The sequence below is a fragment of the Neofelis nebulosa genome, chromosome 9, assembly GCF_028018385.1.
Source record: "Neofelis nebulosa isolate mNeoNeb1 chromosome 9, mNeoNeb1.pri, whole genome shotgun sequence".
Classification (NCBI taxonomy): Eukaryota; Metazoa; Chordata; class Mammalia; order Carnivora; family Felidae; genus Neofelis; species Neofelis nebulosa.
Genome location: NC_080790.1, coordinates 91,367,746 through 91,385,717, shown reverse-complemented (window position 1 = coordinate 91,385,717; position 17,972 = coordinate 91,367,746). Strand labels below are relative to the sequence as shown.

The following is a 17,972-nucleotide window of genomic DNA, read 5'->3' as shown; positions in this document are numbered from 1 at the left end:
AACTGGAATCATCCCAGCTATCCTTTAAAAGGGGAGTGATACAATGGAGTACTACGTGGCAATGAGAAAGAATGAAATATGGCCTTTTGTAGCAACATGGATGGAACCAGAGAGTGTTATGCTAAGTGAAATAAGCCATACAGAGAAAGACAGATACCATATGTTTTCACTCTTATGTGGATCCTGAGAAACTTAACAGAAACCCATGTGGGAGGGGAAGGGGAAAAAAACAAAAAAGGAGGTTAGAGTGGGAGAGAGCCAAAGCATAAGAGACTCTTAAAAACTGAGAACAAACTGAGGGTTGATGGGGGGGTGGGAGGGAGGGGAGGGAGGGTGATGGGTATTGAGGAGGGCACCTTTTGGGATGAGCACTGGGTGTTGTATGGAAACCAATTTGACAAAAAACTTCATATATTGAAAAAAAAAATAAAAAATATAAAAGGGGAGTGATAAAAGGCAGCTGGGTGGCTCAGTCAGTTGAATATCTGACTCTGGCTCAGGTCATGATCTCACAGTTTCTGAGTTCGAGCCCCACATCGGGTTCTGTGCTGACAGCTCGGAGCCTGGAGCCTGCTTCAGATTCTGTGTGTCCGTCTCTCTCTGCCCCTCCCCTGCTTCCGCTCTGTCTCCCTCTCTCTCAAAAATAAATAAACATAAAAAAAAAAAGATTCAAAGGTGAGTGTTGGGGTGCCTGGGTGGCTTAGTCAGTTAAGCATCAGACTTTGGCTCAGGTCACGATCTCATGGTTAATGAGTTCAAGCCCTGTGTCAGGCTCTGTGCTGACAGCTCAGAGCCTGGAGCCTGATTTAGATTCTGTGTCTCCTTCTCTCTCTGCCCCTCCCCAACTTGCACTCTGTCTCTCTCTCTCAAAAATGAACAAACACTGGGGAGAAGAGGGTGGCGTAGAGGGTGCTGGGCTCACCGTGTCCTGCTGATCACCTAGATTCCACCCACATCTGCCTAATTTACCCTGATAACCACCAGAAGACTAGCAGAACAGACTCTCCAGGGCCAAGCATAGACGAGAAACTCACGGAAGAGGATAGGAAGGGCGGAGAGGCAGTGCGCACTACATGGACTGGCAGGAGGGAGCCAGGGCGGTAGAGAGGCAGCCAGCCCACCCAGCAAGGCAGAGCCCCCAACTGGCTTGCAAAAGCAGAGGGGCCAGATGGAGTGTGTTCTGACAGCCAATGGGACTTAACATCTGGAATGTTATAAGTCAAAAGCTCTGCTCAGAGAGTGGGAGGGAGAGTTGTTGAGCCCCGGAGGACAGAGCTCAGCTTGGCAGGAAACAAAGGTGCTGGGAAGCGCCGTCTCCCTGTCCATCCCCCAGCCAAAATCCCAAAGGGTACCAGTTTCCGTCATGGAACTTGCCTGCACTGCACAAACACCCAACACTGTGCTTCTGTGGATCCATCCCTCCAATGGGTCTGCCTCCCTCCTGGTGCCGCAGGGCCCCTCCTGAAGCGGACCACCGAAGGCAAAGTGAGCGGAGTCTGCCCCTCCCACCCCTGTGCACCTTGCGGATCCAACCTGGCTAATATGCCAGATCCCATAGAAGCAGTACCACAAGACTGGCAGTGTGCAGGTAGGCCAGACAGAGGCCACACCACTCCACAGTGAGTCCTGCCCCTGGGAGAGGGGAAGATAAGGTACACACCAGTCTGACTGTGGCCCCAGAGTTGGGCTGGGGGCAGACATCAGGTCTGACTGCGCCTGTCCACCAACACAAGTTACTCCAGAGAGCACAGAGGAGGAGCCCTGCAGTTCCCCGCCACTCCGGGGACTATCCAAAATGACGAAACGGAGGAATTCTCCTCAAAGGAAACTCCAGGAAGTAGCAACAGCTAACGAACTGATCAAAAACGATTTAAGCAATATAGCAGAAAATGAATTTAAAATAAGAGTCATAGGGGCGGCTGGGTGGCTCAGTCGGCTAAGCGCCCGACTTCAGCTCAGGTCACGATCTCACAGTTCGTGGGTTCGAGCCCCGCATCGGGCTCTGTGCTGACAGCTCAGAGCCTGGAGCCTGTTTCAGATTCTGTGTCTCCCTCTCTCTCTGACCCTCCCCCGTTCATGCTCTATCTCTCTCTGTCTCAAAAATAAATAAACGTTAAAAATAAAATTAAAAAAAAAATAAGAGTCATAAAATTAATTGCTGGGCTTGAAAAAAGTGTAGAGGACAGCAGAGAATCTATTACTACAGAGATCAAGGGACTAGGACACAGTCAGCAGGAGCTAAAAAATGCTATAAATGAGCTGCAAAATAAAATGGAGGTGACCACAGCTTGGATTGAAGTGGCAGAGGAGAGAATAGGTGAATTAGAAGATAAAATTATGGAAAAAGAAGAAGCTGAGAAAAAGAGAGATAAAAAAATCCAGGAGTATCAGGGGAAAATTAGAGAACTAAGTGACATAATTAAACGAAATAATGTACGCATAGTTGGGATTCCAGAGGAGGAAGAGAGAGGGAAAGGTGCTGAAGGTGTACTTGAAGAAATCATAACTGAGAACTTCCCTGAACTGGGGAAGGAAAAAGGCATTGAAATCCAAGAGGCACAGAGAACTCCTTTTAGACGTAACTTGAATCGATCTTCTGCATGATATATCATAGTGAAACTGGCAAAATACAAGGATAAAGAGAGAATTCTGAAAGCAGCTAGGAATAAACATGCCCAAACATATAAAAGGAGACCAATAAGACTCGTGACGGATCTGTCTACCGAAACTTGGCAGGCCAGAAAGGAATGGCAGGAAGTCTTCAATGTGATGAACAGAAAAAATATGCAGCCGAGAATCCGTTATCCAGCAAGTCTGTCATTTAGAATAGAAGGAGAGATAAAGGTCTTCCCAAACAAACAAAAACTGAAGTAACTCATAACCCCTAAACCAGCCCTACAGGAGATCCTAAGGGGGATTGTGTGAGTAAAATGTTGCAAGGACCACAAAGTACCAGAGACATCACTACAAGCATGAAACTTACAGACATCACAATGACTCTAAACCCATATCTTTCTATAATAACACCAAATGTAAATGGACTAAATGCACTAACCAAAAGACACAGGGTATCAGAATGGATAAAAAAAACAAGATCCATCTATTTGCTGTCTACAAGAGACTCATTTTAGACCTGAGGACACCTTCAGATTGAAAGTGAGGGGATGGAGAACTATCTATCATGCTACTGGAAGTCAAAAAACAGCTGGAGTAGCCATACTTATATCAGACACACTAGATTTCAAATTAAAGGCTGTAACAAGAGATGAAGAAGGGCATTATATAATAATTACAGGGTCTATCCATCAGGAAGAGCTAACAATTATAAATGTCTATGCACCAAATACGGGAGCCCCCAAATATATAAAACAATTACTTACAAACATAAACAACCTTATAGATAAGAATGTGGTAATTGCAGGGGACTTTAATACTCCACTTACAGCATTGGATAGATCATCTAGACACAGGATCAATAAAGAAACAAAGACCCTGAATGATACACTGGATCAGATGGACTTGACAGACATATTTAGAACTCTGCATCGCAAAGCAACAGAATATACTTTCTTCTCAAGTTCACATAGAACCTTCTCCAAGATAGATCACATACTGGGTCACAAAACCGCCCTTCATAAGTATACAAGAATTGAGATCATACCATGCATACTTTCAGACCACAATGCAATAAAGCTTGAAATCAACCACAAGAAAAAGTCTGGAAAACCTCCAAAAGCATGGAGCTTAAAGAACACCCTACTAAAGAATGAATGGGTCAACCAGGCAATTAGAGAAGAAATTAAAAAATATATGGAAACAAATGAAAAGGAAAATACAACAATCCAAACGCTTTGGGATGCAGCAAAGGCAGTCCTGAGAGGAAAATACATTGCAATCCAGGCCTATCTCAAGAAACAAGAAAAATCCCAAATACAAAATCTAACAGCACACCTAAAGGAAATAGAAGCAGAACAGCAAAGACACCCCAAATCCAACAGAAGAAGAGAAATAATAAAGATCAGAGCAGAAATAAACAATATATATCTAAAAAACTGTAGAGCAGATCAATGAAACCAAGAGTTGGTTTTTTGAAAAAATAAACAGAATTGATAAACCTCTAGCCAGGCTTCTCAAAAAGAAAAGGGAGATGACCCAAATAGATAAAATCATGAATGAAAATGGAATTATGACAACCAATCCCTCAGAGATACAAGCAATTATCAGGGAATACTATGAAAAATTATATGCCAACAAACTGGACAACCTGGAAGAAATGGACAAATTCCTAAACACCCACACGCTTCCAAAACTCAATCAGGAGGAGATAAAAAGCTTGAACAGACCCATAACCAGCGAAGAAATTGAATCAGTCATCAAAAATCTCCCAACAAATAAGAGTCCAGGACCAGATGGCTTCCCAGGGGAATTCTACCAGACATTTAAAGCAGAGATAATACCTATCCTTCTCAAGCTATTCCAAAAAATAGAAAGGGAAGAAAAACTTCCAGACTCATTCTATGAAGCCAGCATTACTTTGATTCCTACACCAGACAGAGACCCAGTAAAAAAAGAGAACTACAGGCCAATATCCCTGCTGAATATGGATGCAAAAATTCTCAATAAGATACTAGCAAATTGAATTCAACAGCATATAAAAAGAATAATTCACCATGATCAAGTGGGATTCATTCCTGGGCTGCAGGACTGGTTCAACATTTGCAAATCAATCAATGTGATACATCACATTAATAAAAGAAAAGAACCATATGATCCTGTCAATCGATGCAGAAGAGGCTTTTGACAAATTTCAGCATCCTTTCTTAATAAAAACCCTCGAGAAAGTCGGGATAGAAGGAACATACTTAAAAATCATAAAAGCCATTTATGAAAAGCCCAAAGCTAACATCATCCTCAATGGGGAAAAACTGAGAGGTTTTTCCCTGAGATCAGGAACACGACAGGGATGTCCACTCTCACCGCTGTTGTTTAACACAGTGTTGGAAGTTCTAGCATCAGCAATCAGACAACAAAAGGAAATCAAAGGCATCAAAATTGGCAAAGATGAAGTCAAGCTTTCACTTTTTGCAGATGACATGATATTATATATGGAAAACCCAACAGATTCCACCAAGTCTGCTAGAACTGATACATGAATTTAGCAAAGTTGCAGGATACAAAATCAATGTACAGAAATCAGTTGCATTCTTATACACTAATAATGAAGCAACAGAAAGACAGATAAAGAAACTGATCCCATTCACAATTGCACCAAGAAGCATAAAATACCTAGGAATAAATCTAACCAAAGATGTAAAAGATCTGTATGCTGAAAACTGTAGAAAGCTTATGAAGGAAATTCAAGAAGATACAAAGAAATGGAAAAACATTCCGTGCTCATGGACTGGAAGAATACTGTCAAAATGTCAATACTACCCAAAGCTATCTACACATTCAATGCAGTCCCAATCAAAATTGCACCAGCATTCTTCTCGAAACTAGAACAAGCAATCCTAAAATTTGCATGGAACCACAAAAGGCTCCGAATAGCCACAGTAATTTTGAAGAAGAAGACCAAAGCAGGAGGCATCACAATCCCAGACATTAGCCTCTACTACAAAGCTGTAATCATCAAGACAGCATGGTATTGGCACAAAAAAGACACATAGACCAAAGGAATAGAATAGAAACCTCAGAACTAGACCCACAAAAGCATGGCCAAATAATCTTTGACAAAGCAGGAAAGAATATCAAATGGAAAATAGACAGTCTCTTTAACAAATGGTGCTGGGAGAACTGGACAGCAACATGCAGAAGGATGAAAGTAGACCACTTTCTTACACCATTCACAAAAATAAACTCAAAATGGATAAAGGACCTGAATGTGAGACAGGAAACCATCAAAACTCTAGAGGAGAAAGCAGGAAAAGACCTCTCTGACCTCAGCCGCAGCAATTTCTTACTTGACACATTCCCAAAGGCAAGGGAATTAAAAGCAAAAATGAACTATTGGGACCTCATGAAGATAAAAAAATTCTGCACTGCAAAGGAAACAATCAACAAAACTAAAAGGCAAGCAACAGAATGGGAAAAGATATTTGCAAATGACATATCGGACAAAGGGCTAGTATCCAAAATCTATAAAGAGCTCACCAAACTCCACACCCAAAAAACAAATAATCCAATGAAAAAATGGGCAGAAAACATGAATAGACACTTCTCTAAAGAAGACATCCAAATGGCCAACAGGCACAGGAAAAGATGCTCAACGTCGCTCTTCATCAGGGAAATACAAATCAAAACCACACACAGATATCACCTCATGCCAGTGAGAGAGGCTAAAATAAACAAAAGAGGAGACTATAAATGCTGGAGAGGATGTAGAGAAATGGGAACCCTCTTGCACTGTTGGTGGGAATGCAAACTGGTGCAGCCGCTCTGGAAAACAGTGTGGAGGTTCCTCAGAAAATTAAAAATAGACTTACCCTATGACCCAGCAGTAGTACTGCTAGGAATTTACCCAAGGGATACAGGAGTACTGATGCATAGGGGCACTTGTACCCCAATGTTTATAGCAGCACTCTTTTTTTTTTTTTTTTTTTTTTATTTATTTTTGGGACAGAGAGAGACAGAGCATGAACGGGGGAGGGGCAGAGAGAGAGGGAGACACAGAATCGGAAACAGGGTCCAGGCTCCGAGCCATCAGCCCAGAGCCTGACGCGGGGCTCGAACTCACGGACCGCGAGATCGTGACCTGGCTGAAGTCGGACGCTTAACCGACTGCGCCACCCAGGCGCCCCGCAGCACTCTTAACAATAGCCAAATTATGGAAAGAGCCTAAATGTCCATCAACTGATGAATGGATAAAGAAATTGTGGTTTATATACACAATGGAATACTACGTGGCAATGAGAAAGAATGAAATCTGGCCTTTTGTAGCAACATGGATGGAACTGGAGAGTGTTATGCTAAGTGAAATAAGTCATACAGAGAAGGACATATTCCATATGTTTTTACTCCTATGTGGATCCTGAGAAACTTAACAGAAGACCATGGGGAATGGGAAGAAAAAAAAATGGTTAGAGAGGGAGGGAGCCAAAACATAAGAGACTCCTAAAAACTGAGAACAAACTGAGGGTTGATGGGGGGTGGGTGATGGGCTTGAGGAGGGCACTTGTTAAATGAGCACTGGGTGTTGTATGGAAACCAATTTGATAATAAATTTCATAATAGAAAAAAAAGTGAATAAACATTAAAAAAATTAAAAAAAGAAAACGTGAGTGTTAAATTGTGGTATATCAACCCAATGGACTAATATTCAGCAATAAAAAGAAGCGAACTACTGTACAGGCAACACTTCCCTGAATCTCCAGGGAAGTATGATGTGCAAGAAAAGTCATTCCCAAAGGTTACATTCTGTGTGATTCTTTTTAAACAACATTTTGAAATGATAGTTTTAGAAATCAAGGACTGATGAGTGATTGTAGGGGTTAGAGGCTGGAGGAAGGAAGGAAGTAGGTGTGGTTATAAAAGAGCAACATGAAGGATCCTTGAGGAGTTGAAACTGTTTAGTATCTTGACTGTGGTGGTGGATACATGAATCCACAGAGGCAATAAAATCAAATGGAACTCAATACACACACCTCCCCCCGACACAGACATACACCCCCCCCCACAGACATACACATACACACATGCATGCATACACATACACACATACACCACACATATACACATACATACACCAATACACACATATGTACACAGTGACACACACACACACACACACACACACACTCACATGAGTACACAAGTAAAACTGGGGAAATGTGAATAACACCCATGTATTGCATCAACATCAATAGATTGTTTATAATATTTGTTATAGGCTAATTCCTGTCCACCCAAAATTATATGTTGAAGTTCATACTCTCAATACCTCAGAATGTGACTTTATTTAGAGACAGGGTCTTTAAAGAGGTGATTAAGGGAAAAAGAGGTGCTATGAGCGTGCTCTAATCTGATAGTGTCCTATTAAGAAGAGATTAGGATACCAACATGTAAGAGGGAAGACCACATGAGGACACAGGAAGAAGACAGCCATCTACAAGAGAGGCTTCAGGGGCGCCTGGGTGGCTCAGTTGGTTAAGCGTCCGACTTCAGCTCAGGTCATGATCTCGCAGTTCGTGAGTTCAAGCCCTGCGTTGGGCTCTGTGCTGACAGCTCAGAGCCTGGAGCCTGTTTCAGATTCTTGTCTCCCTCTCTCTCTGACCCTCCCCCGTTCATGCTCTGTCTCTCTCTGTCTCAAAAATAAATAAACGTTAAAAAAAATTTTACAAGAGAGGCTTCATGAAATTAACCCACCAACCCCTTGATCTTGGACCTCTAACCTTGAGAATTGTAAGGAAATATATTTCTGTTGTGTAAGCCACTCAGTCTGTGGTATTTTGTTACGGCAGCCTTAGCAGACTAACATATATATTATACTATAGTTTTGTAAAATGTTACCAGTGGAAGATTCAAAACCTTTGGGATGCAGCAAAAGCAGTCATAAAAGGGAAGTTTATAGGAATACAGGTCTACCTCAAGAAGCAAGAAAAATCTCAAATAAACAACCTACCCTTATACCTAAAGGAGCGAGAAAAAGAAAAACAAAAAAAACCCAAAACCAGTAGAAGGAAGGAAATAATAAAGATTAGAACAGATACAAATTATATAGAAACTAAAAACCAAAACAAAACAAAAAGAAGAACTGATCAATGAAACCAGGAGGTAGTTCTTTGAAAAGTTAATAAAATTAATAATCCTCCAGCCAGACTAATCAAAAATAAAAGAGAAAGGACCCAAATATATAAAATCACAAATGGGAGAGAAGAAATAACCAACACCACAGAAATACAAACTATGAAAAATTATATGCCAACAAACTAGACAACCTGGAAGAAATGGATAAATTCCTAGAAACATATAGCCTACTAAAACTGAAAAAAGAAAAAATTTAAACAGACCAATAACCAGCAAAGAAATTGAATCAGTAATCAAAAATCTCTCAACAAAACTCTAGGATCAAATGGCTTCACAGGCAAATTCTACCAAATATTTTTTTAAAATTTATTTCTTTATTTTGAGAGAGAGGGAGAGGGAGAGGGATAGGAAGAGGGAGAGGGAGAGAGAGAGGGAGAGAGAGAGGGGGAGAGAGAGGGAGAGAGAGAGAGAGGGAGAGAGGGGGAGAGAGAGAGAGAGAGAGAGAGAGAGAGAGAGAGAGAGAGAGAGAGAGAGAAAGTGAGCACATGAGCAGGGGAGAGGCAGAGAGAGAGGGAGACAGAGAGAATCCCAAACAGGTTCTGCTGTCAGTGCAGAGCCTGATACGGAGCTTGAACTCAGGAACTGCAACGTCATGACCTGAGCCAAAACCAAGAGTCAGACACTTAACCCACTGGCCACCCAGGTGCCCCAATTCTACCAAACATTTAAAGAACAGTTAATACCTATTCTTCTCAAACTATTCAAAAAATTAGAAAAGGGAGGAAAACTGCCAAATTCATTCTATCATTACCCTGATACCAAAACCAAAGACTCCACTAAAAAAGAGAACTACAGGCCTGTTTCTCTGATGAACATGACTGTAAAAATTCTCAATAAAATACTAGCAAAACAAATCCAACAATACATTAAAAGAATAATTCACCATGATCAAGTGGGATTTATTCCTGGGTTGCAGGCCTGGTTCAATATTTGCAAATCAATCAATGTGGCACATTGCATTAATAAAAGAAAAGGTAAGAACCATACGATCATTTCAATAGATGAGGAAAAAGCATTTGATAAAGTACAACACCCATTCATGATAAAAACTCTCAACTCAGTAGGTTTAGAGGAAACATACCTCAACATGATAAAGGTCATATATGCAAAATCCAGAGCTAGAATCATCCTCAATGGCATTTGAAAACTGAGAACTTTTCCTCTCTGATCAGGAGCAAGACAGGAATGTCCACTCTCACCACTTTTACTCAACATGGTACTAGAAGTCCTAGCCATAGAAATCAGACAACAAAAAGAAATAAAAAGCGTCAAAATTGGCAAGGAAGAGGTGAAACTTTCATCATCTGCAGATGATATGATACTATATAGAGAAAACCCAAAAGACTCCACAAAAAAACTGCTAGAACTGATAAAAGAATTCAGTAAAGTTGCAGGATGCAAAATCAATGCACAGAAATCTGCTGCATTTTAGACATAATGAAGGAGCAGAAAGAGAAATTAAGGAATCAGTCCCATTTATTATTACACAAAGACAACAAGATACCTAGGAATAAACCTAACCAAAGAGCTGAAAGACTATAAAACACTGATGAAAGAAACTGAAAATGACACAAAAACGTGGAAAGACTTCCATGTGCATGGGTAAGAAGGACAAATATTGCTAAAATATGTATCTATACATTATATCTATGCTACCAGATATATCTATATATATTTATAGTATATATAGTATATATCTATACTACCAAAAGCAATCTACACATTTAATAGAATCCCTTTCCAAATACCAACAGCATTTTCCACAGAACTAGAACAAGAAACCCTACAATTTGTATGGAACCATAAAAGGCACCAGATAGCCAAAGCAATCCTGAAAAAGAAAAGCAAAGCTGGAGACATCACAATTCTGGACTTCAAGCTATATTACAAAGCTGTAGTAATCAAAACAGTATGGAACTGTCACAAAAATAGACACAATCATCAATAGAATAGAATAGAAAACCCAGAAATGAACCCACAACTGTATGGTCATTTAATCTTTGACAAAGCAGGGAAGAATATCCATTGGGAAAGAGACAGTCTCTTCAACAAATGGTGCTAGGAAAACTGGACAGAGACATGCAGAAGAATGAAACTGGACTACTTTCTTTCACCATGCACCAAATTATACTTAAAATGGATTAAAGACCTAAATGTGAGACCTGAAACCAGAAAGATTCTAGAAGAGAGCATAGGCAGTAATGTCTCTGAGATCAGCCATAGCAACTTCTTTCTACATATGCCTCCTGAGGCAAAGGACACAAAAGCAAAAATAAACTATCAGGACTTCATCAAAATAAAAAGCTTCTATAGAATGAAGGAAACAATCAACAAAACTAAAAGGCAGCCTATGGAATGGGAGAAGATATTTGCAAATGACATATCTGATAAAAGGTTAATATCCAAAATATATAAAGAACTTATCAAACTCAACACCCAAAAAACAATCCAATTTAAAAATGGGAAGAACACACGAATAGACATTTTTCCAGAGAAGACACTCAGATGGTCAAGAGACACAGGAAAAGATGATTAACATCACTCATTACCAGAGAAATACAAATCAAAGCTACAATGATATATCACCTCACACCTGTCAGAATGCCTAAAATTAACAATACAAGAAACAACAGGCACTGGCGAGGATGTGGAGAAAGGGGAACACTCTTGTACTGTTGGTGGGAATGCAAACTGGTGCAGCCACTCTGGAAAACAGCATGGAGGTTCCTCAAAAAGTTAGAAATAGAACTCCCCTATAATCCAGCAGCCACGCTACTAGGTATTTATCCACAGAATACTAATTCAACAGTATATATACTAAAAATACTATTTCAATGACATATATACACTCCAATGTTTATGGGAGCATTATCTACAATAGCCACATTATGGAAATAGCTCAAGTGTCCACTGACTGATGAGTGGATAAAAAAGATGTGGAGTGTATGTTTGTAAGTATACACACACGCGCACACACACACACACACACACACACACACACACTGGAATATTATTCAGCCATAAAAAAAGAATAAAATCTTTCCATTTGCAATGACACAACGGAACTAGAGAGTATAATGCTAAGTGAAATAAATCACAGAAAGACAAATACCATATGGTTTCACTCATATGTGGAATTTAAGAAACAAACCAAAGAAGGGGCACCTGGGTGGCTCAGTTGGTTAATCGTCCGACTTTGGCTCAGGTCATGATCTCACAGTTTGTGGGTTCAAGCCCTGTGTTGGGCTCCAGCCCATAGCCTGGAGCCTGCTTTGGATTCTGTATCTCCCTCTCTCTCTGACCCTTCCCTGCTCGCACTCTGTCTCTCTCAAAAATAAGTAAAATGTTAAAAAAAAATTTAAGTAACAAAACAAAGGAGCATAGAGAAAAAAAGAGAGAAGCAAACTAAGAAACAGACTCTTAACTATAGAGAACTGATGGCTACCAGAATGGAGGTGGGTGGGGGGATGGGTGAAATAAGTGTTGGGGACTAATGAGTGCCCTTATCATGATGAGCACTAAGTGTTGTATGTAAGTGATGAATCACTATATTGTACACCTGAAACTAATATTACACTGTATGTTAACTAAGTGAAATTTAAATAAATGTTACCGTTGGGGGAAACTGGTCAAAGTGTTTAAAGGATTTCTCTATATTTCTTATAACTACATGAGTCTATAATCATTAATAACAATACCAATTTAAAAAAGAATAAAGAAAAACAAGAATGACACATCCCAGCTTGTGTGCTTCCTCCTTAATAATCCACCCAAAAACCACTAAAGGAGACCAAATATGAAAGCATTCGTGTAAGGGGGCAGAGAGAGGACTAGTGTGGGGTCAGTGCTGAAACAAAACGGGAAGGGCATTTATGCATGGGATAAAGGAGGCTAATCAAAAGTAAGCAGATCTTCTGAGGATAGAAACCAGGATTCTCACTGTTGGAGATATGAGTTACAAATATAGAAAGGGAGAAACTAGGATCATCCCTAAGATATTAGGTGGGAACTGCATATATGGGTTTGAATTCATGATTTTCAATAGAGAGACAGATATAAATAAATATTAATGAAACTACATGCACATTCACTGATGAAACTCTAAGCACATACACACTCCATAACTATCCACTAACTATGCCTGGAAGTAGTGACACCCCAGGAGCAGTGGGCACTCCTAGTGCCCAGGTCTTGGTCTCCAAACACTATTCTACACTAACAGTCACCAGAAGCTACTTGGGGGAGTAGCTGATTATAGGGCTCAGGCAGGGGAAGTATTAGATGAACTTGGAATATCTGGGGGTACCAGAAAGTAAAGAAGTGCTCAAAAAATGATCAGGGTTCATCTGGAGGACCAGAAACCACTGAGAAGGGGCTCTCATTGGCCAAATCTGAGACAATTTGAGCACGAAAATAAATACTGATAGTAATGTATTATAACCCATTGAGAAAAAGTAGGAACCTAGGATAGTAATAGGATAATGTAATGAATAAATAAGTGAAAAGAAAGCTCTTCCTTACACATTTGAAATACCAATAAACATAAAAGGAATGGTGGAATTAGTTACCAACTGGCCACCATCATAGCAAGAAATAAAGGATGCTAAAATAAAGGGTAAGAATTCGATGGGGAATGGGGTATTTACATAATATTAAAGTATCTACCATACAATACTCACCATTACAAAGGGAAAAGTAACCTTACTGTGGAGAAGCCTGGCCAACACCACCTAACCAGGAATCAAAGCCAACATCACTAGTAATGGGACAAATTATGGGACAAAGAGACCTAATCTAAATCTAATCACAAGGGGCGCCTGGGTGGCGCAGTCGGTTAAGCGTCCGACTTCGGCCAGGTCACGATCTCGCGGTCTGTGAGTTCGAGCCCCGCGTCAGGCTCTGGGCTGATGGCTCGGAGCCTGGAGCCTGTTTCCGATTCTGTGTCTCCCTCTCTCTCTGCCCCTCCCCCGTTCATGCTCTGTCTCTCTCTGTCCCAAAAATAAATAAAAAACGTTGAAAAAAAAATTAAAAAAAAAAATAAATAAATCTAATCACAAGAAAACATCAGACAAACCAAACAGAGTTATTTCCTACAAAATAACTGTTTATAATCTTCAAAAGCACCCTGGTCCTAAAAACCAAGGACCAACTGAAGGAGCCATGTGATTCTGAAGGTGAGAGGACAGCTGGCAAAGCTCAATGGGGTGGAGGCTCAGACAGCACTTTTGCATCCACATTCATATCCTTTGAGTCAGGGAAGGGATGGATGGCTTGGCAAATCACTCTCAGATCTTTCAGAAAAAAGTTCTGTCCTTCCTTTCTGTAAGTTTGAAATGATCTCAAAATAATGAAAAAAGGAGAGTGGTGTTAAGCGTCATGCAGGAGTCAATACCTGACCTGTTTGTTGAGTTCCTCCATTTCAGAGCAGGCCTTTTCCTTGTCTCTCTTTAAAATCTCGATTTCCTTCCTATTGGAGAAGCAAAATTAACAATGTCACTGACCAGCCAGTTTCTTTTTCCCGTCATTGGGTTTGCAGCCACAAAACGGACATTCACACCTGCTCTGTCACTGTTCTACACTACTGCCGCTGCCCATCCAGTCGGGACCCCAACCCTTGGAACCAGAGGAACACTGCCAATACCGTAAGAACAAACACCCTCCATGACATTCTTCAGCCACACATAGTAATATCTCTTTAGAAAACATGTGACGATTCACACTAAGCAGCATAAATAGGACCAAAACAAAACAGCCTTATATCTGCTGGGGTCTGTTGGGAAATGGGCCCTGGCAGCAGATTAGAGAAACAACAGTTTCTAGAGGGGAAAAAAACTTTTAGATTTCCGAAATGCTGTAACATAATACCAACCAGTTGTTGACCATCTGCTCTGGGGATGCCATATTTTAATCATGTTGAACTTCAGAGATGAAAAAAAAAAAAAGTCAAACAAACTGTCCTTGGATAAGACTACAGTAGTGAAAGCAGAAAGCCACAGATGGGTACTCTGTGCTTTCTCCCCTCCACAAACACAGTCTCTCCTGCCTCAGTTCCTGCTCCCCTTCCCCACCTCTACCCCTTATTCTAACCCACTGAAATCCACAAACCATGGAGAAGCCCAACTAAAATCATTATCAAAACATGAAAAAACAGATTCCAAAATGGCCCCAGAAGCATCTCTTATTGCTAAAGAAATACTCACTGCCCCCCACCCCCACCCTGAGGTGTGATACGGAGCAGCTCCATGGGATGGAAAGTGCTTATACAGACTTCAGAGAGAAGTGGCCCAAGCTGGAGCTGTCCACCGCGGTGCTGACTGTGCCGCAGTGTGCACACGTTCTACCTCATACTTAGGATCCCAGGAATGAACGTGGCTGCCAACATCTGGAAAGGGATCTGAGCCCTCCCACGCTTATCAGGGCTGGTCAGAGGTCAGCATGGCTCGCCTTTGTGGTTTTCTGGAACTCAGCGTTGGTGTGTTAACACTTCCCACTTTCCACAGCAGTACCTTCTAAGCCCACTACACAAAAAGTAAAGCATGTTGCAGACTGGAGTCCAGTTATAACGACTGAGCCAGGGCCCTTACCTCTGTGCATCATTTGTCTTTTCTGCAGCTTCAAGCTCTTGCTGAATCCTTCCCAGCTCATTTTTCAACAATGTATTTTCTTCAGAAAGCCTATCCAACTCGATTCTGCATGAAAAATTGAAAAAAAGAAGCTGGGGACTCCAGGAGCTGGCCACATGCAGTCCACATGAGTCTGGTCTTGCAGCTGGAAGTCATGGTGATCTTGCATCATCCCTGGATGATGGCACAGGGCACACTATTATTTTTTCTATGCACGGCTAACATGCTATGGTTTGCCATCTCCTAAGCAATAAGCTACAGAAAATAAAGCTTTCTTACCTTCTAAAACAGTCACACAATCAACAACTCACTAATGTATTCAGCACCTTGGTTCTGTTTATGTTTATAGGTAATCTGTTACTGCATCTTACAACCACTAACTGCAATAGGAGTATGCTCACAGTTGGTATGAATGCACAACGCTGGCTGTGTGTCCTCAGGTTACGGCAAAGGATATTCATCTCCCACCAAGGAACTCTGACATAGAGCTCAGGAACATAAGGAATCAGAAGACCAAAACACATTTTCCTTTTTAGTGAGAGCTCCCCTCATTGTACACTCTGAGGTCAACACTAGGGAGGAGAAACTGGGAAGATGTCCACATTAGTGGGCATCATACCTGACACAAGGTAGAGGCCTCAATGGAAAGAAGCAAGCATGAACAGTTACTACATGAACCATGTCTGCCTGGAGCCACTTTTGCTCTCTTATAACTTAGAGGTCTCCACTAATGTAACACTAGTGACGTATGATAGATGAGCAATTTACCAGTAAAGATCATGAAAGAGACAGCTTAAAACCCTATTTGCTGCACAAGAAATTTCTTCTTCAGGGGCGCCTGGGTGGCTCAGTCAGTTGAGCGTCTGGTTTTAACTCAGGTCATGATCTCGCAGTTTGTGGGTCCTAACCCCAAACTGGGCTCTGTGCTGACAGCTCGGAGCCTGGAGTCTGCTTCGGATTGTGCGTCTCCCTCTCTCTCTCTTCCTACCCCACTTGTTCTCTCTCTCTCTCTCTCAAAACATAAATAAACATTTAAAAAAAAAAGAAAGAAATTTATTCTTAGTAGATACTGGTCTGGTTGACATTTATTTCCCCCATTGGTCCTTATCTGGCATTAGCTTCTTAATTGTTTTAAGTGAAAAATACTCAAAGCCACGTGATCTTGTCATGTTCATTTTATGTAATATGCTTATAATACCAAGCATAAATGTCTTCTTAATAAGCATAAATGTGACTTCATTTTATCTCATGAGAAACTAAAGGGAAAAATAAGGAAAGGTTAATCATTGGAATTTTTAAAGCAGTAAAAGGTTTTAAGCAGGGGAGTGAAACAAATGAGGTCTGTGTTTGGAAAGTACCATTCTGACTCCAGAATGGGAAAAAAATTGATTCAGTGCAGATGGGGGGGGGGGCGGAAGGGGGGCAGTTCCCACTTAAAGCTTCCTGGACCTCAGATAAGCTGATGGCGTCCTATCCTATCCACCTCACCACACCAAGCAATTAGAGAAGTGTGAGGCTGATCATATAATGGGTGATTGTCCTCACAGATGGTAATGGAAACCTCCAAGGGCCCTCTAACAAAACAAAAACCTGGAAGCTGAAACTCCAGCTTTGAGTATTAAGCAAAACAAAGATAGAGTTACCCTGAGGCCAATGCCTATGTCAGCACTGCCATCAGCAGCATGGACTCCTGCATTAAGCCAGTGCCCTAAAAGGAGGTTAAAGTGGCCCTGGATTGGGAGGCTCTCAATTCTCAGCAAATGCAATACCTACCCTTTCTGCAGAAAGCACCCTCTACTATGGCTCCTGAGATTCCCAGTGATTAACATCATGTAAACATTAGCTTACAAAGATCACCACAACATACGTGGAAAAAAGCTGCCTCTGAGAGGCAGCAGAAGCAAAACAACAGAATTAGATCCCATAGGAACCTCAGATATTGGAATTACCAGACACAAATTAGAGATAAATATTATAAAATGTTTATGTAAATAAAAGATGGAAATAAAAAAATAAATAAGCAACAAAAAACTATCAAAAATGATCAGACCAAACAGGACAAAATAGGATTTTTGGAAATGAAAAGAAAAAAAAAAAAAAAAAGGCAATGTCAAACTAAAATCTCATTGAATGGGTTAAATGACAGATTTAGATAGAGCTGAACGAAGAATTACTGATCTGGAACACAGAAATGGGGAAAAAAAGCACCCAGAATGAGACAAGTGAGAAAAGAAGATATGGAAGGGAAGAAAAGGAGGGAAAGTGAAAAGCTCTAACATCACACATCTAATTGTAGAGCAAGAGGAAAATCCATGTTTTAAAAATAATGGCTGGAAGGGGCGCCTAGATGCCCCAGTTGGTTGTGTCTGACTCGATCTCAGCTCAGGTCTTGATCTCAGGATAAGTTCAAACCCCACAATGAGCTCCATGCTGGATGTGAAGTCTACTTAAAGAATAATAAACTGAGGGTTGATGGGGGGTGGGTGGGGGTGGGTGAGGAGTATTGAGGAGGGCACCTGTTGGGATGAGCACTTGGTGTTGTATGGA

General features: G+C 41.0%; 1 protein-coding gene across 8 annotated transcripts in view; it reads right to left on the bottom strand.

Moving 5' to 3' along the window:
- The window catches only part of NINL (ninein like), a 205,455-nt gene that overhangs the window by 25,757 nt on the left and 161,726 nt on the right, over positions 1–17,972 (bottom strand). For 7 of the 8 annotated variants that reach the window (XM_058684663.1, XM_058684661.1, XM_058684665.1 and 4 more), the window contains 2 exons: positions 15,387–15,491; positions 14,200–14,269 (listed from right to left, as the gene is read on the bottom strand). In XM_058684663.1, the coding sequence (XP_058540646.1) occupies positions 14,200–14,269; positions 15,387–15,491 (175 nt within the window). Of the gene's footprint in view, positions 1–14,194; positions 14,270–15,386; positions 15,492–17,972 lie in introns of all 8 variants that reach the window. The other variant, XR_009248766.1, reaches the window with a different exon arrangement.